Below are 18,018 nucleotides of genomic sequence, written 5' to 3'. Positions count from 1 at the left end.
TCTACTGTTCCCTCCAGAGGCCGCCTCCATGTGCTAGACATAGCACATCTCCTCCTGTCAGGTCCCAGGTGGGCAGCTGGAGGGGAGCAGAGAGGGTCAAGCTCCTGGACTCCTGCCCTGTGCCCTCACCCCAAGTCAGCCCACCGGAGGCTCTGATTCTGGCCCAAGCACTGCAGTCTGGGGAGATTTGGGATGCTCCTCAATCTACAAGATCCACATGTTGGGAAGAATCCTGGCTCTGGCGTCACATAGACCTGGGTTCAAATCCCAGCTTTGCCACTTACTAACTGAATGGCCCTTGGCATGTTGCCTAAACTCTCTGTACCTCAGTTTCCTCATCTGCAACATGCGGTGTGATCTGGGGACTGTGGATGGTTGGCCGGAGAGAACATATGTAAGGTGGCTGGCCCAGTGCCTGCATGGGGGGCGCAGAGCGAGAAACACATGAAGGGTATGTGTGCAGGGGGAGAACACGAGCTGACCCAGATCAGCAGCATTTTCCCCAAATTCACACTTAGTCTTCCTCCTGGTAGGGATGACAGGGCAGACTGGACTTTCAGAGGAGAAGCCAAGCCCAGAGAAGCAAGTGAGTGTCCGTGGCTACACTGTGGGAACATGGGGTCCAGCCTGGTCTCCCCTGCACCCCCAGCCTGCCCCATACCCAACAGGAGCCTATTAGAGAGCCTGGCCCTGGGACCCTATCCCTGAGCCCAGCTATTTCCCCCAACCAGGGCGGGTTCCCTGGAAGCTCAGGCCCTGCCCCACCTTTCCCAGAAATCAAGCTGCAGAATAGGGAGTGGAGCCTGGCCTGGGAACAAGTTCTGGCACCTCCATCCAGACAGTGGCACACGCTGAACCATGTGCCAGGAGGGACAGTCCGTAGCAGCAACTCCCACCCACCCCCAACCCCTGGTGGCCTATCTGGTCAGGGAGAAGACCAGGCCGTGGAATCCAGGAGGAAAGAGGAGCCATTGAAGGGTTCCCTAAAACCACACAGGCAAGGAGGAGCCAGCCCAGACCCAGCATGGGTGAACTCTTCTTCTGCAGGCCTTGAGCCCTTGAGAAAGGCTAATAACGTGTTCTCATCCAAAAGGTAGTAGCAGTGGCTCTTGCTGATTACACACTATGCACTAAGCACTGTGCTAGTTACTGCATGTTTATTTCATTTAGCCTTCATAACAATCCCCATTGTTTAGATAGGGGAACTTCAGCACAGAGAAGATAAGGAATTTGACCAAAATCCCAGAGCTGGGAAGGGGCAGAGCCAGAGTTTGATGGGAGAAAGTGAGGCTCTAGCTTCAGAGCATCGGGGCTCCAGCTGGAGGAGCTGGATTCCCAGGTGAAGGAGCCCTGGGGGAACACCTTGTTCTCTCCCAGCTCTACCTCTAAAGTGGGCATCACATGAACAAGCTCTGCCCAGGATGCGAGCTTGTTAGGAGAACGAATCTGATGATAGGATGGCGGAAGAGTCTTCACCTCTGACTCAGGGCTGAGAAGAGCCTGCAAGTAATTTTCCCTGAGCATTTGGTGTACACAGGGTGCTGAGAGGCCCATGAGGCAATGGGTCATGGATCGAAAGTACAGTGAGATGGGATCTGAGAGGCATAGAGGGAGGTCCCTGCAGGGGACGGTGGGGAGAGTGGGGGTCAGGGTGTCTGGGTGGGCGTCAACTCACCCCGCTGCATCCAGCTCCTCAGTTGTCAGGAGGCCCAGGCCAGCTCTTGGCCACTGCTGCACCTTCAACGTTTGGTTCAGGACCATCATAAGCACAAGAATGATGGAAGTGGTGGGTGAACTGAGGAGGGTGTGTGGAGGCCCTATCTGTGAAGCTATCTCAGTGTGTTCTGTGCACACATCCATGATCTTTCTGTTCCCTAGCAATATTATGGGGAGAGCACAGGACCACTTGGTCTGAAGCCCCCACCCTTGCCTTTTGAAATTGGCAGGACTCCCTGCACTGGGCTGATGGACCAGGTGTGCCCCTGCACCCTGACACTCACTTGCTTTCTCCTCTGTCCTGGGATAGGACAAGGTCCCCTTCCCAGGCTCCACTTATGGACTAGTGCTCCAGGTTCCATGCAGACCAGGTGTCTGCAGATCTCCTGCCTAGAGGCAGTGCTTGGGTTAACCTGTGGTGTTCCTCTTAAGATGATGGGATGGGGACCTCAACTGGGTGAGGCCCCCATGGGGGCAGCATCTGGGACACTCCGAAGTTCTTTCCTGAACACCAGGTGACCTTAGGAGAAAAGAGATTAAGTGGGATCTGGTCTTAGGGGCTGTTCAGAGTCGGAGGGCAAGGGTGTCTTCTGTGCCCACCTCTGGGCACAGTTTTTTTTTTTTTTTTTTTGAGCAATTCCCCTGCCTCAGCCTCCCGAGCCCTACTACAGGCACGCGCCACCATGCCCAGCTAATTTTTTTTTTTAGACGGAGTCTCGTTCTGTCGCCAGGCTGGAGTGCAGTAAAGACAGGGTTTCACCATGTTGCCCAGGATGGCCTTGATCTCCTGACCTCATGATGTGCCTGCCTCGGCCTCGCAAAGTGCTGGGATCACAGGCATGAGCCACCGTGCTCGGCCTGGGCATAATTTTTAAAAGAGACCACATCTACTAGAGCAGGGGTCCCCAACCTCTGCACCGTGGACCAGACTCTACCAGTCTATAGCCTGTTATGAACCAGGCTGCACAGCAGGAGGTGAGCTGTGGGTGGGCGAGCATGACGGCCTGAGCTCCACCTCTTGTCAGATCAGCAGCCAGCAGCATTAGATTCTCATAGGAGTGTGAACCCTATTGTGAACTGTGCATGCGAGGGATCTAGGGTGTATACTCCTTACGAGAATCTATTGCCTGACGATCTGAAGTGGAACAGTTTCATCCTGAAACCACCCCCACCCACCCACCCCTACTTTTCTTCCCCACCCCACCCCTGTCCATGGAAAAATAGTCTTCCAAGAAACTGGTCCTTGGTGCCAAAAAGGTTGGGGACCGCTGTACTAGAGAAATGGTCACAAGGACCCTGCTGGGAGAGGGGGAGCAGGAGACAGGGCCCTAGACACACGGCCCATCATGACCTCTTGTTGCACCAAGGAGACACTGAGGCATAGGCGGTGGAGCCAAGGCGGCAGGTGGGGGTAGAGGTGCAGTGCCCCTTTATGGGAAGAGGGGCTAGGGCACTGCCCCAGCTGTCCTATCCGGCAAACTGGGATAGTAGGGCTGGTGCGTGCCAGGAGCTGCCAGTGGGTCTCCCAGAGCCCGTGGTGACAGCCCTCCTTGGGCCTGAGGCCTGCGTCCTGCCTCCCTGTCCATTTTGGGGGCATTTATGATGGAGCCTTCTTGTCCCCATCAGAAGATGTTTGGATTCTGCTAATAACTATATCTCTTCAAACACACCATGCTGGCTCTTGCTTCTCAAACTTTCTATGTGCCGTTCCCAGCCCCACCCCCGACCTCTTCCCCTTGACTTCCCCTCCTCACCCTCTGGTACTCGGCCTAGACACTCTTTCCTCCAGAAAGCCTTCCCACCTGCCAGGGCCAGGTGTGGTGCGTGGCTATGCCTCTCCCCAGCATCGCACCCCCCACCCTCCCCTGTCACCCAGGGCTGGGACCTCTGCTTGCTGTCTCCCTGCTGCTGGATGTGAGCTCTGTGAGTTCCATGAGCGATGTGCTGGCTTAAATCACAGCACCCCGCACCCAGCACAGTGTCTAGCACATAGTTGGTGCTCAGGAGGTATTTGAATGACTGAACGAATGAATGAATAAGAAATGAGGCCGAGACCCCAGGCTAAGCCCCTCCCTGTGGCCCAAGGACCATTTCCTCTTCATCTCTCACTACATGGATCCCAGTGCTTGGCATACAGCACAGGATAACATGTCTGCATTGTCTCCTGGGAGCATGAGAGCCACGCCTGCAGGAAGAGACGCGTCTAACAGAGTGTGGCATTGGATGGCATAGCTGTGACAGCACATGCTCTAGCAAGCAGAAATGGATTTGCTCTGGCCGGGAGACCACAGGAAGCCTTTCCAGACACAGCTCATGAGGCACTTGCTGATGGATGGCAAGTGGGGAGCCAAGGGAAGGAATCAGGAATTGGGGGAAATTCCACGCCTGACAAAGGAATGGAGGGTCAAGAGAATGTGTCGTCTCAGGCTCTCCTCTGGAGAGGAGGATGGTGCCCTCTCATCGTTTCCTTGTCTTTCTGCCAACTGAAATCCATGCCACAAAGCTGTCCTCTTCAGCTTTGTGCTTAAGCCCTGTGGCTTAAGACCCTGTGGCTTAAGCCCTCGAGGATGTGCAGATCATGGGAGGGGGAAACTGAGGCACCCAGACTAACCGACACCTCTCAACAACTCAGGCCTGAATAGCTGCCCAATAAAACTGGCCTTCCTTCCTTCCTCAAGAGCTCCCTGTCCCTCAGACGCCTGGTTCCCAGGGCCCTGGCTAGGAGGAGAAAGAGAACGGGAACCATCCGAAGAGGCCTGCATTGTTCTCCAGTGAGTGACTCATGCAGGGAACACTCTGTCCCCCTCAACAGCACTTTTCCCATGTGCTGTTTTGGTGACTCCCAGGAGCAATGATCTGAAGCCCTTTCCACTGCTCCTGCCTCCTGGGCTGCACCCTGGGCCCTCCACCCTCTCCCCAGCTAGAGGCAAGCAGGGAGACCAGACAGGGGAAAGCTCCTCGGAGCTTGGCAGACACCGGGAACCTGTGAGAGCAGGGTCTCGCCTCAGTTTCTCTCTCTCTCTGAAGGGGACGTGACAGAAATGCCAGTCAGTGTGTGGTGGCTTTTTATTACTGGTGTGGAGTGGGTGTGGGGGCAGGCAGGAGTGGTGGCTCCCACCTAGGCCAGCTCCCCATTTCCAAACAGGAGCTGCCTGGGGTGCCCAGGAGGGCCCGGGAACTGGGGGAGTGCAGGCCGGAGGCAGGTGCGAGCGAGGAGCAGATCTTTGGTGAAGGAGGCTGGGCTCTATTTCCAGCGCCCGGTGACTTTAGCCTTCCCGCGAGTCTTGGAGCTGCAGGGGAAGCAGGACGCAGTGACATGGAGACACAGGCAGGGTAGTAGGTCACCATGGGGCTGGGGTAGGACTGGGGTGCCAAAGGTGAGAGGAGCAGGCTGGAGCTGCCTCCAGGGGCAGAATAGGGCAGCAGCCTGAGGCTGGAGGGAAGCTTCTCCGCCCCACATTTCACCCCCAGCAGCAAGCAGAGGCCACAGGGAGAGAAGCACGAGGCCCCGGAGGAGCCAGAGAAGGAAACCTGTGGGCTGAAGCAGAGGAGGAAGGGCTGGGAGCCTGGGGCCCTCCAAGGAGGAATGGGATAGCTGGAAGGTAGGGAATGAGGGGGCAGGTGGTGGGCTAGGTGAGAATGACCTCAGACACTTACACTTTCTGGTTATCGTTGATCCTGTTTCGGAGAACATTGATCTGCAAGAAAAGTGGGAAGGACAAAGAGCAACACTGGAGCTGACTGGCTCAGGTCCCAGGTGGCCTGGGGATGGGGAGAAGGGGGCTGAGTGCAGCAGTGCAGGAGGAGAAGGAGGAGCATCGAAGAGTAGGAGGGGTTAGGATAGTTAAGGGTCAGGAGGGGCCCGTGTGCCACAGGCAGAAGCCAAGGAGAAGCTTCCAGGATGCCTCATGGGCCTCCCACTGTGGGGTCCCAGGGCCATAGTAGGTTCAGGATATGAGAGTCCCATAAGAAGGGCCTCTGAGAGCTGGGCACAAAGCTGGAGGCTGTGTCATGGAGCCCTCCTAGCAGCCCAGCCCCAGACCCCTCTGGGGCACCCCTGCCCAGCTGCCCACCATCCCGGAAGCTGTGCCCTTTGAGCCGTAGCATCCCCATGCACCACCCTGCAGGGCACTGCCCCAAAGTTTGGCAAATCTGTGTCCTGTTGGCTGGTGCAGAGTTCAGTGTGGAACCAAAAAAAGAGAAAAAAGTGGAAGGCACAGGACTAGAGAGGCCATAACAATGGCTGACACCTGCTGAGCATTTAGTGGGTGCCAGGCTCTGTCCTGAGCACCTTCCCAGATATGAACCCATAGGGCTGCTATGAGGGCATAGTAAGTTAATACATGGGACATGCTTGGAACAGTGGTTGGAACACTATAGCAATAATAACAATTAGTATTATCTCTGTAACCCTCACAATCACCCTCTGAAGTAGATTGTAGTGTTACCTGTGGAAATGGAGGCAAGAAACAGTGGACTAACTCACCCAACATCACACAGCCAGTGAGGGGCACAGGTAGAAATTCAACCCAGGCATTATGGCTCCAAAGTCCATGCCATTGTCACCAGGCAATACAGCCTCTCTCCGTATTGGGAGGTGGGAGTACCCTGTAGCCACTGCAGCCTGAGCCTGCCCAGCGAGGGGCTTCTTGCCCAGGGAGGAGTGGTTTGGCAGGAGCAGCAAAGGAGACCTTCCAGGGGAAGCTGAATTCTTCCCTTAGGTAGCAAAGAGGCCCTGGGACCGGGGCTGGGGGGTGGTGGGTAAGGAAGGACTGGCACCCAGGTCTAAGCTCCGGTATGCAGCATCAGTGTCCTCTAAGCCATTTCCTTGCCTGGTGTCTGTTCGCCTAAGACCCTCATTAGTGCACATAGGACCCCAAAAGACTGTGGGCTTGAGGCTCAGCCTAATTGTGCCCACACCAGGGCCTTGGGTGTATGTGGGGAGAAGCACCTCTCTGTTGGCAGCCCTCCCCTTCCACTGGGGGTCCTGGCTTGGTGCATCCTGGTCCTTGTAACCAGCTCAGATCACTGAGCTGCTGCCTCGACGTGTTGGAGACCCCCAGGGTTGGAACACCAGGAAAGTGTCTCTGCTCAGCCCCAGCGAGCTCTCAGACACTTCCAGCAAGCAGTCGTCAATGCGGTGGACATGGAACACTGCTGAAGGCCAGGCAGCAGGGGCAGATGCAGGAGCTGAAGGGGGCTGTTGGGGAATAGGGACAGGGACCCAGGGACCTGCGGCAGTATTACGGGACCCAGTGAACCAGGAGGAGTGTGAGATGGAGATGCTGGGCGGGGACAGCATGGCGGCCCACCTCATATTTCTGCTGCTTGAACTTCTCCTGCAGGTCGAACTTCTCTGCCTCCAAGTTATAGATGCTCTGCCACAGCTCCTTGGCCTTCTCCCTTCACGGGCAAGGGTGAGAATGGGGAGGTCCAGTAAGAAAGGGCCCTCCTGGGCCTCCGTCCTTGTCCCGGCCCAGCCCCCAGCGTCCCAGCCCTCCTTCCCACCTCCAGGCCTGCCAAGGGTACCCCAGCCCACCCCCTGGGCCTGACCCAGCCTGGGGACCAGACGGCAGCACCCAGTGCTCAGGAATGGACACCAGGGACTGCCAGTGCAAAGTTCCAAGAACAAGCGGGGAGCAGGAGAAGCCCTTCTGGCGCAGGAGAGCATCTAGTTCAATCCCCTGTCCTGACACCCGTGTGCAGGTGGGTAGGTGAAGCTCAGAGGGGTGGGGCACCTGCTCAGTTCTCTTTCCCCATCAGCAAAGCCCAGAAAGGAGTTGGCCCGACCTGCTGGGGCCCAGCGCTGGTCCCACCAAACTTGCCATGGGAAAATATGTGAGGCAGTCACGCCCTCTGGTGGCTCACAGCAAGAAGTGCCCTCGGCCCGACCCCTCCCAGAGCAGATGCAGGCAGTGCCCCAGGACCACTCCTCCCAGCCCCCACCTCAGCTGATCTTCATTCAGGTGGTCGATGGCCAGCACCTTCCTCCTCTCGGCCAGAATCTTCTTCTTCTTTTCCCGCTCAGTCTGCCTCTTCCCACTTTTCCGCTCTGTCTGAAGGGTGTGGGAAGCAGAGAAAACTGGCCAGATTGCCCCCTCCCTGTCCCCTAACCCTCCCCAAACCCCCTGGGGGTGGAGCAAGGCCTGCCGGAGGGCCAGGTTCTTATGCTCTTCTTCCTGCCACACCCCACAACTACCAACTACATGTATTCCCTGGGGAAACTGAGGCAGGGGCAAGGAGGATCACGTCAGTTTCTTCCTTCTTTGCCTAACTAATCTCTTCCACCTCTCACCAGCTTCCCCCCTCCCCAGCCAGCCCAATCTCTTCACTCCTCCCCTCCAGCAAGGCGCCTTCCCCTCCCAGGGAGCTCCCCAAAACTATGGGGAGGAAGAAGGCTTGAGGTTTTTGGTACCCACCTGGGCCTGCTAAACCGGGAAACCATGAGAGAGAGGCCCAGAGAAAAAGACCAAGACAGCAACAGAGTCACAGAGAGAAGGCAGAAAGACAAAGGCAAGGAGAGACATGGAAGAGAAGATTCAGATACTCGCTGTAGTCAGCCGGGTTTACTAGGACGTGGGTCTGAGGGTTACAGCAGGGGCTGTTTGATAGCATGAAGACTTTGATGCCAAAGTCTTGGCTGGTGTGGTCACCATGGGGGCAGAGGCAGGGGGTGGCCTAGTCCTGAGCTAGGGACTAAGCTGGAAATCTAAGAAAATGTTTTGATTCCTTCACTACCTAGAGAAAATCAATTTCACATATCCCTCCTCCCTTGAGAATGGAGGACCTAGGAGGAATGGGGCACAAAAGTTAGGGATCGAGAGTGAGTTTCCAGGAACAAACAACCTCACATCTGTGTGGCACATAGACACTTTCCATGGTAGCTCATTTGAGCTTCTCAAAGCATCAAGGCAGGCAATATGAGCACCAGCTGAGGAAACCGAGGCTCAGAGGTTGCAAAAGGTCACACAACTGTATGTGGCAGAGCTGGGTCTCCAACTAGAGCTCTGACTCTAGGCACAAGGCTCTTCCAGCTGCACCCAGCCTCCTTGGGGGCTCCTGAGCACTGCTGGGGCCAGGCATGGGGGGCACCATTGGTGCCCCAGGCTCTGCCTGTAGCCCCCTACCCCAGCCAGCCCCTCCTAGTGCAAGCCGCGGTCATGCTGAAAACCAGCTCAGGGCTGGGCATGAGGAGACCTCAGTCTTCCACCCACAGCAGCTGGGAATCTCTTCCTGGGACCTGACCTAAAGTCTACCTGCTGCAGTGGACACCTCATTCCTCAGGGCTATACTAGGATCTCCTGGCAACCCCTGCTGCTCCCTACCTACCTTCTGGATGTAACCCCCAAAATGCATCATGTTGGACAAAGCCTTCTTCTTCCGGGCCTCATCCTCAGCCTTCCTCCTGTTCTCCTCCTCCTCTCGTCGAGCCCTCTCTTCCTGATTTACAGCAGGGAGGAAGAAAGCAAATTAGGGGAAAGGATTGGAAACCCTGATTCTGGGCTGAAGCTTGTGGTCTTTATGGGTGAGTTCAGCTTTCTCTCCGCTCAGCAAGGAGCTTTCTGAGAGGGTAGCTCCCAGCACAGTGCTGGCCCACAGGAGTCCACTGACTGAGAAATGACTGCGTGATTGAATGAGTTCCTGATTCCCAAATGTGAGGTCTCGTCATCCCCTTAAGCTGGGAGTGCCCCTGGAAGACCTGTTGCTCTGGAAATGCCTTCAGCAGCTGCACAGGAAGAGAGCTACGGGGCCTTCGGTTCCCACGAAGTCTGCACTGGGGAAGGGATGAGGGCTGGAGAGTCTTATAAAATAACACGTTCATAAGGACGCAGGCGTTTCTGTCTTGTTTGCTGATGTATTATCAGAGCCAAGACAATGCCCAGCACTTCCTAGGTTGATATTGTTATTGTCTCTTTTTTTTCTTTTTTTTTTTTTTTTTTTGAGTTGGAGTTTCACTCTTGTTGCCCAGGCTAGAGTGCAATGGCATGACCTCGGCTCACTGCAGCCTCGCCTCCCGGGTTCAAGTGATTCTCCTGCCTCAGCCTCCTGAGTAGCTAGGATGACTGGCATGCGCCACCACGCCTGGCTAATTTTGTATTTTTAGTAGAGACAGGGTTTCTCCATGTTGGTCAGGATGGTCTCAAACTCCCAACCTCAAGTGATCTACCCGCCTTGGCCTCCCAAAGTGCTGGGATTACAGGCGTGAGCCACCGCACCCGGCCAATATTGTCTCTTGACTGATTTCATTCATGTTGATGAACAGAGAGGGGCCTGGGGGCCCAGCAGGAGCTGGGAGCATGGGGGGCCTCCATGGGCCTGGGCTGGGGGTCACTCACAGCCAGGCGGTTCTGCCGCTCCTTCTCCCGCTCATTCCGGATGCGCTGCTGCTCGGCCCGCTCTGCCCGGCGTCTCTCCTAAGGAGAAGAGGCAAAGCCCACCCAGGTGTGCATAGGGAGAAGGTGACATTGCAGGTACAGAAACCTGCATGGGGTGGCAAAGGAATTCCTGGGGGAGGGTTCCTTCCAGAGTCTTGAAGCAGTGGTGCCCGGCCTCCAAGGGCCTCCACTTTCAACCAGCTCCACGGACGTGCACACCAGGGTACCTGCAGTGACCCACCTCCAACATTCCTCATGGTGAGACTGCCCTCCACAATTGGGAGACATCAGGCAGGCTCCTTATGAGCTCTGCCCCCACCTCCATCCCACCCTGCCCTGGCAGCTGCTCTGTGCCATACGCTTGGATAGATGGCCAAGTCATTGCTCCAGCCAGAGCAGCATGTCTGTGGGAAGGCAAGTTTGATGGGGAGAAACAAAAGCAATCAAAGCAGCCTCCACGCTCTGCAGGAGAAGGATGTGGGATTCTGCAGGTCACACTCCCCTTCATCTGCGGGGGAAGAGGAGGCAAGGGCAGGGGTGGTGCAGCAGGCCTGTGACCAATCAGTCCACAGCCCGGGCCTGAATTAGGCCCTGGGGGAGGCCTAAAACAGATCAGACTCAGCTCTGGCAGTCAAGGAGCATCCAGTAGGATGGGGAGGGAAGGCGGGGACCCGAGAAACCAGTCAGGGCTGCAGGAGCTGTGCAGAATGCTGGAGGGCCTCTGAAGGAGACCTCACACCTAGCTGGGTTTGAGGCACCGAGGAAGGCTGTCTGGAGGAGGTGGGGCCTCACAAAAGGGATGGAGGACAGACTGGGCCATCAGAGAACATTAGGTGGGCAGACTGGACACCTACGATCCTGTCTTTGAGAGAAACGAGCTCCTCCTCCTCTTTCTTCCTGTTCTCAAAGTGAGCCTCGATCAGCGCCTGCAACTCATTCAGGTCCTTCTCCATGCGCTTCCGGTGGATGTCCTGTGGGTGGACCACTGCGGCTCAGAGGCTGCCACTCCAAAGAGTCCAGAGGAGAGATGGGTGGGCTAGACACCCCCCAACGCAGTGCAAAAGACCTCTGGCAGGGCCTGGCGCCTGGCCAGGGAAGGGGTAACTGTGGCCTGAACCCAGGACCACGCTCATGGATGGGCACCCAGCCTGGCTGGTGCTGCACCCCATCCCACCTATGCTCTACCCCAGCCCAAGGTCACAAAATCTCTGTCACTGAGGGCCCTTGGGACTATCCCCAGCCCAGGCCTGCTCAACCCACAGCCAACGCTTACATCAAAGTCCACTCTCTCTCCATCGGGGATCTTGGGAGGCACCAAGTTGGGCATGAACGACCTGTTGGAGAGAGGAATAGTCAGTGAGCATCAGCCCCATTCTGGACCCAGGGACTGAGGGTGTCCAGGACAGGCAGGGCCCTGATCCTTCCTAGAGAATCTTCCAGCACTGCCCCGACCAACCACAGCAATGATAGTAACACTGACGTCAACAATGGCAGTCTTCAGCCTTGCTCAGCACCTGGGAATACACAAAGCTCTTTCACATATGCTATTTCACTTCATGCTCATGATATGCCCATGAAGTGGGTACCGTTAATCTCACTTAGGAGAACTGAGGCTCAGGGAGGTAGAATGACTTGCTCAAAGCCACACAACTTGGAATCAAAAAAGCTGTGACAAGATGCCATGCTTCTTGGACTCCAAATCCCCTGGTGGACCCCGCAGAAACTCGCCATGAACCTGGGAGTCTTGCAGTTTGGTCCTGGTCCCAACACATACTGAGACCCAGGGGGTTCTCTGATTCTTCATGTCCCCATCTGCCCTCAGGTGTATGGAGCTGAAATGAGATACCGCAGTGCACAAGAGGCCAGGAAGGGGGAAGGCACTGGGCAAATAAATGGATCTGGGATGTCTTGGGCTGGTTTCAGAAGGCCCCACTGAAATGGGAAGAGCCTGTGAGTGGGCAGAGGTGCCATGGGTCAACCTCTGCTGGCAGGGTTGGCATCATAAAAAGGGAAATGCTCCCTATCCCCCAGCCCCCCCAGCACACACCACCTTCAGGTGGGCTTCACGTGTGTGGCACCAAGCCACCCTGCCCTCTCTCAGCTCTCTGAAGCCGCCATGCCTATGCTGGCACGGTTTCATTGTTTGGCTCCCCACAATCTGCTTCCCTTAATCCCAAGGTCCCACCTCGGCCATGGAGGAGGGTGTTCTGGCCATACTGTGAGAGAGGAGAGTGTCTGTTCAGGGCCCTTCCTCTAGAAGAACATAGCCCCATCCCTGCTAGGGTGCACGATTGGTGATGGAGTGTTGGGTGGAATTCAGCCCTCACTCACTCCCTTAGGAAGAGACGCTTGTGCAGTACACAACTTGTACAACTGTACTGTGGTGCTCTGTGCCCACCAAACCCCCAGCCCGTGTCCACTGCACCATACTGCACCCTGTTCCATCATCATCCTCTCTCCCTGAGCCTCTGCTCCCGGCTCTACCCAGGTGCCTCCCCACTCACCTGGGCTTTGGTTTGGACTCCTCCATTGGGCCATCTGGAGGAGATAGAAGCACACAGCCATGGGTCAGGGAGCCCCAGACGTGGTCCCAACTCTGCCCTCGATGAGCTAGACCCCTGTGGATTTCCATTTCCCCATCTGCACAGTAAGTCCCTCCCGGCACTGGGGAGCCCTGATTCCAGAAGCATCCAGGAGAATGAAGGCAGCGGGGGCTGCAGATGCCACACTCCCTCTCCCATAGAGTTCTGCAGGGCACACACTCACGCAGTGTGGAACTTCACACAAAGCCTTCTCTCACTCACCAGTTCTGGGCAAAGCAATTTTGCTTCTCTTGTGCTTCACAGTGACAAGGCCTTTGGAAAGGTCCCCAAGGGTCCTGGCCCTAGAATCCCCTCCCAGGTCTTTGCCTTCTTTGTTACCCCCTGGACTTCCTGGTGGCCACAGGGCAGAAGCTGATGACATGATTCCAAGCCCCAGCTGGTTGTCCCCTCCCCTTTGGAGAAGTGACTGGGACCACCTAGAACCCTGGTGAAGGCTGCAGCATGACGATGACTGCAGCAATGACCCACCATGACCATCTATGCATTGGGATTTCATCCTACAAGTGATTTCACCTAAGCTCTAGGAGCTTCATGTGTGGATATGACTTCTGGGTCCCATTGCTCTGTCCAGACCAGGGGGCTGGACAATGGTCCCCTCTCCCACTGGGTGCCACCAATGCAACTTCTCTGGGAGAAGGGGCAAAGTTGAAAGCTCAACATCTAAAACTTTGGAAGTGCCACCAAGTTCTGTCCTCTCCTCTCCCAAACCCTCTCAGTGCACATCCACTTCCCTGGAAAGAGCACTGTGGGCATTCTCCTCCAAAGCTGCTGTGAGGGGTTCCTTTGCCTCCCTTGTACCTCTCTCCTGATATCCTTACCTTCAGCCTCCTTTGCTTCCTCTTCTTCTTCATCTTCTAAATGAAACACGAGAAATCAATCAAGGTCCTTGTTCTGAGCTCAAGTCCCCCCCTCCGCCACCAGCAAGAGCCTCCCCCACAGATAAGCCCTAGCCAAGATGCACTCTGTTGGTTTTTGGGGTTACAGAGCTGTCTCTCACACACACATTCCCCTGGACCCAAGACTGCCTGACACAAGAGAAGCGCTGGGTCAACGTTTGTTGATTGGGCAATCAATGGTTGAATCTTAGTCGATAGGAGAATCAGGTGCACATGGGAAAGCCTGTTCTGGGGGGTTTCTCACTGCCTCAGAAATGGCTCCAGGGGCTCTCGCCACCCCCTGAGGCCCCTGCACCCTCAACCAGAGACTTACCTTCTGCCCTGGTCTCCTCGATCTCAGCCTCTGCTTCAGCATCCTCTTCCGCTGCCTCCTCCTGCTCTGGAGAAGTGAAGCAGACAGAGTGAAGAAGCAGGCCCCACTCATGCTATCAGGCAGAACCCAGAGCAGAGAATGGGCAGTGGGGAGTGGGGATGGGGGTCAAGACGTCTAGGTCCAGATGAATTTGGGGGCAACCAACGTGCTGGGGGGCTGCCATTCTTGGTTTTGACTGTCGGCTACCTCCCGCCACCCAGCTTAGCCCCACTCATCCCGGCAACCTCCCTGATGATGGGACTCCACCTCATTCCCCAACTTTCCAGCCCAGAAGTTCCACCCCGTGTCTGGCACCACAGAACATGCCCTGCTTAAGCCGAGGTGTCCAGAAGCTCCTGTCCTGAACCGAGTGACTCTAGACACCCTCAATCCACATCTCAAAGAAACCAAAAGAGTACGACTGTGTGGCTGGATGGCACACCCAACATCTGGATCTTCGTACTATCCAGAAAGTGGGCAGGATTTTTCTATTTTCATCTATTTGTTTGGCAGGATGTGGCCCCCATCTCACTCAGGCACTTGGTGTAGACAGACAGACAAACAGATAAGGGAGACAGGACACCGCCTGGCCTGGGCTGTGCCTGTAGGAAGTGTTCTGTGATGCCTGTTCACTGATGCACTGGGAAGTGGGTGCCTCTTGGCAGAGGGAGAAGAAAAGCTTCAGACAGGAGGAAGACACCATCATGGGAGAAGGGTTGGCCTTCATTCCCTCTGTCCTCCCTTCCCAGGTCTGAGTCCTCTCTGAAGCCTGGAGATGCCTTTTATTTGATACCTGCAGGAGTCTTACCTCAAAATGATCCTTCTAGAAAGTGTGAAAGCAGAGGGCTAGCGAGGAAGGACATGGCCATTGTGGGGTCTACCTTTAGACCATCTTGTTCACACCTCTGCCACCTCATCTGACGTGTCATTTCTCTGTATAATATACCCCAGCCCACCCAGTGGCCATGCAACATCCCAAGGATGGGGAGCTTACTGCCTCCCCAACCCACCTACTGCATCTTGAGATATAGCTGTCAGAACACACTTTCTAAAATTAAGCCCTGGTCTCACTCCCTTGCCTTGGTCCTGTGCTCCCCATCAGCAGGGCGCATCTGAAGGCTGACGTCATGCCCTTCCTGCTCTGGCTATTTCCAGTCTCCCTGGCTGCTCTCCAGAGGACTCTGTCCCCAGACCCCCCAACCAACACCTGGCCACCCTGCTTGGCGCTGTCCAGCTCCTAAGGAGGGCCCAGCATGGAACACTGGGGTGTGCGCGGGGGCAGGGTGGCGCTGCTGTCTTCCAGGTGCCAGGTCCCCTCTATGGCCACATTTGGAGCAGCTTGGGAGAACAGCTAGCCTTGGTCCCTCCCACCACCCAACTCAGGGGAAGGATCCAGGAACCAGGAAGAGGAGCCAGTGGCCCTGAAGTTCAGGCATGATGATCAGCTTGGAACTGTGATCCTGGCCCCTGGGAGGCAGGGGAGGTAACGACTGACCCACTCCGTCCCTGCCCCCTACTCACACCCCCCAGCCCCCACAACAGGGCCCCTGGACAAGGAGGCTGCACTCGGGACAGCAGGCAGCAGAAAGCACCACAGAAGGAAAGGCTGTACTACCGTCTTCGTCCTCTCTCCAGTCCTCCTCTTCTGAGGTTCAGGGAGTGGCCGCAGCGGAGGGGAAAAGCGAGACAGGTTAGTCTGGGAGCAGAGAGCCCGGGGCAGGAGCAGCCGCCCAGCGCAGTGGTTTTAAGAGTGTGGGCTTTGGAGTTAGGCCGGCATTCCAATTCCCAAGCCACTACTTTCCAGCAACAGGGGCAACTCTCAGTTACTTCCCTGAGCCTCAGGTGCCTCATCAGTAAAATGGGAATCATTCTACTCACTTCTCAGCCGTGGTGAGGACTGAATGACCTAGCGTGCATTGAGCGCCCAGCAGGTGCCTGGCACAAGAGGAGCATGCGATCTGTGGTAACTGCAATGCCTCTAGACGACAGAGCCTTGGCCTCCTTCTTACTAAGACAGAGGCCCCTAAAGAGCAGAGAGTGGGGGACAATTCACTTCCATCAAATTTCCTGCCCTCAATGAGCCTGCCCATGTTCCTGCTCTGAATGAGGCTCTTGGGTATCCTGCAAACTACGTCCAGTTTCCAGGAGTCACACTTTAGAAAGCCTCACTGGAGAGCCTGGCCCCAGAGGAGATTTGCCCGGCCTGTTGGGAGGATGCTGCCCCATCTAAGAAGGGTCCAGCATTATAAACCTAAGGAAAGAGGCTGCATCTACAACAGTTGTTCTATGTACAAATATCTGCCCAAAAAAACAGTTCCAGCAAGTGGAACAATTCCTCTTGTGGAAGAAGGACACCTGGCATTATCTATCCTGCAGGCTTAGTGGACACCCATCTAGACGTTGCTCTCTCTTGATCATTTGCAGCCAGATCCTCAACTGTGTGGGAGGCGGGTCTCGTCTATTCATGGCAAGCAAGGCAGATGCTACACGGCTCAGGCCCCAGCACAGTGGAGAATGACCCTGCTAACTCACAGCCAAATTCTACTGTGTGTGGCAGGCAGATTGGTCCGAAATCCAGAGATCTATGTCTCAAACTCCACCACCCCAAACCTGTTATAAGGAAGTGGAAAATCCTCCAAAACAAAGGAAGGGATATCATATCAAGAGTCTGTTCAGGGAACACAGCAGAATTTGGAGCCAGTTAGACTTTTTATTCAAAAATATATTTCTGATAGCTTCTGAAGTATCTGGTGTTCCTTAAAAACCAAAAAAGACGCCTGTGGCCTCTTTCAGTTTCTCCTGTGAATTTCTCTTCTGTCTCCTCTTTGGCCAGACGCCCCTGGAACAGCCCTAAATGTGCAGGAGGGTCCCCATTTTCCCTAGGAGCCATGGGGAGCAAGGGCGGGGCCACCTGGGCTCGCCCCTTGGACCTTCATAGAGACCCTTCTCCTAATATCTACACGCCACATGCTGAAGTGATACCTGAGCCACTAAAAGGCAGGGTCCACCTGCCTGGGGTGCAGGGGGAGGACTGGAGTGAAGCCTCTGAATGATTTCCATGTGCCAAGCTCTCAGGAAGAAGGGAAGGTGAGGGCGTTCTTTCAGGGAGATGTGGGACCCACAGCTGAGGAGGGCAATGGGTTAACTGATCAGAATAGGAGCAGCAAGAGGGGCCTCTGCAAACTTGGAATCATGACAAATCTTCATGCCGAGATAAGACGTCTCAGATCACTGAGCAATTTCATACTCACAATCACATTTGAGAAATTACTAAATGGAATCTTTTGGGGCATATCATGGCATTGTGGTTATGGTTTTTAAGTAGTGCTTATCTCTTAGAGATACGGTGTAGCGAAATCTTGAAGCGTGAACTGACATGGTGCCTGGGAACAATTTTGGATGTCTGCTCCAAAATAACTGGTGGAAGGCGGAGTATAGAGGAAAGAAGACTGGCCCTAAGATGATGATTGTTGAAGCTGGTGATGGGTACATTGGGCAGGGGGGCCATTATTATTATTATTGCTACCTTTATATGCATTTAAAATTTCCCATGATAAAAGGGTGAAGAAGCAAAAAAAAATTGGGAAAAGTGATCATTGTGTTTGAAGCAAATGGCCGACAGAAGAGACAGGTTTAAATCGTTTGCCTCAAGACCCGAGCAACCCAGGTAGGACTGATTCCCATTTTAGAAGGCACTGTTGTTGGAGGATCTTGCTCAGCTGAGAGTGAGGAGCAGGGACAGATGAGCTGCTTTCCCAGGGCTCCCAGGATTTCCACATTGCTGAGCCTGCCCCTTTCTGGCTCTCCACCTGCCTGAGGTACATACCTTCAACAGCTGCTTCTGCTCAGAAGAGAAGTCCAGGCAGCAAGAGAAGAGAGAAGAGGTGGGTCAGTTTCGAACCAGGCTGTCTTTGATCCAAATGAGTACACACGTTTACGCTTACCTTCCTGCTCCCTGAGAGCAACAGGAAACACTGTCAGTAGCTCGCACACAAGCACATGCAAACACACATGCCTGCACACACATGCACACACTGGCCTTTCCCCAAAGATAATCCCCCTTTTTTTTCCCTTGT

The 18,018-nt window shown here is 55.2% G+C and overlaps 1 protein-coding gene across 3 annotated transcripts; it reads right to left on the bottom strand.

Annotated features, from left to right (window-relative positions):
- Positions 1-4,767: 4,767 nt before the first annotated feature.
- On the bottom strand, positions 4,768-17,779 carry TNNT2 (troponin T2, cardiac type). Of its 3 annotated transcripts, XM_034943447.3 has the most exons (13): positions 17,769-17,779; positions 15,558-15,587; positions 13,904-13,969; positions 13,513-13,548; positions 12,596-12,629; positions 11,365-11,425; positions 10,946-11,062; positions 10,053-10,130; positions 9,046-9,156; positions 7,663-7,772; positions 7,029-7,119; positions 5,374-5,414; positions 4,768-5,006 (listed from the first exon to the last, which is right to left on the bottom strand). In XM_034943447.3, the coding sequence occupies exons 5-13, from the start codon at positions 12,619-12,621 to the stop codon at positions 4,961-4,963; spliced, it is 681 nt and encodes a 226-aa protein (XP_034799338.2). In that variant the 5' UTR covers positions 12,622-12,629; positions 13,513-13,548; positions 13,904-13,969; positions 15,558-15,587; positions 17,769-17,779; the 3' UTR covers positions 4,768-4,960. The 3 variants fall into 3 exon arrangements, with proteins under 3 accessions (XP_034799338.2, XP_054965846.1, XP_054965840.1); XM_055109871.2 differs by lacking the exon at positions 17,769-17,779 and having other exon boundaries at positions 13,513-13,545; XM_055109865.2 differs by lacking the exon at positions 17,769-17,779 and having other exon boundaries at positions 13,904-13,964.
- Between the last annotated feature and the right edge of the window lie 239 nt (positions 17,780-18,018).

The sequence above is a fragment of the Pan paniscus genome, chromosome 1 (genome assembly GCF_029289425.2).
Source record: "Pan paniscus chromosome 1, NHGRI_mPanPan1-v2.0_pri, whole genome shotgun sequence".
Taxonomy (NCBI): domain Eukaryota; kingdom Metazoa; phylum Chordata; class Mammalia; order Primates; family Hominidae; genus Pan; species Pan paniscus.
The sequence above is the reverse complement of the archived record's forward strand: the minus strand, read 5'-3'. Positions and strand labels throughout refer to the sequence as shown.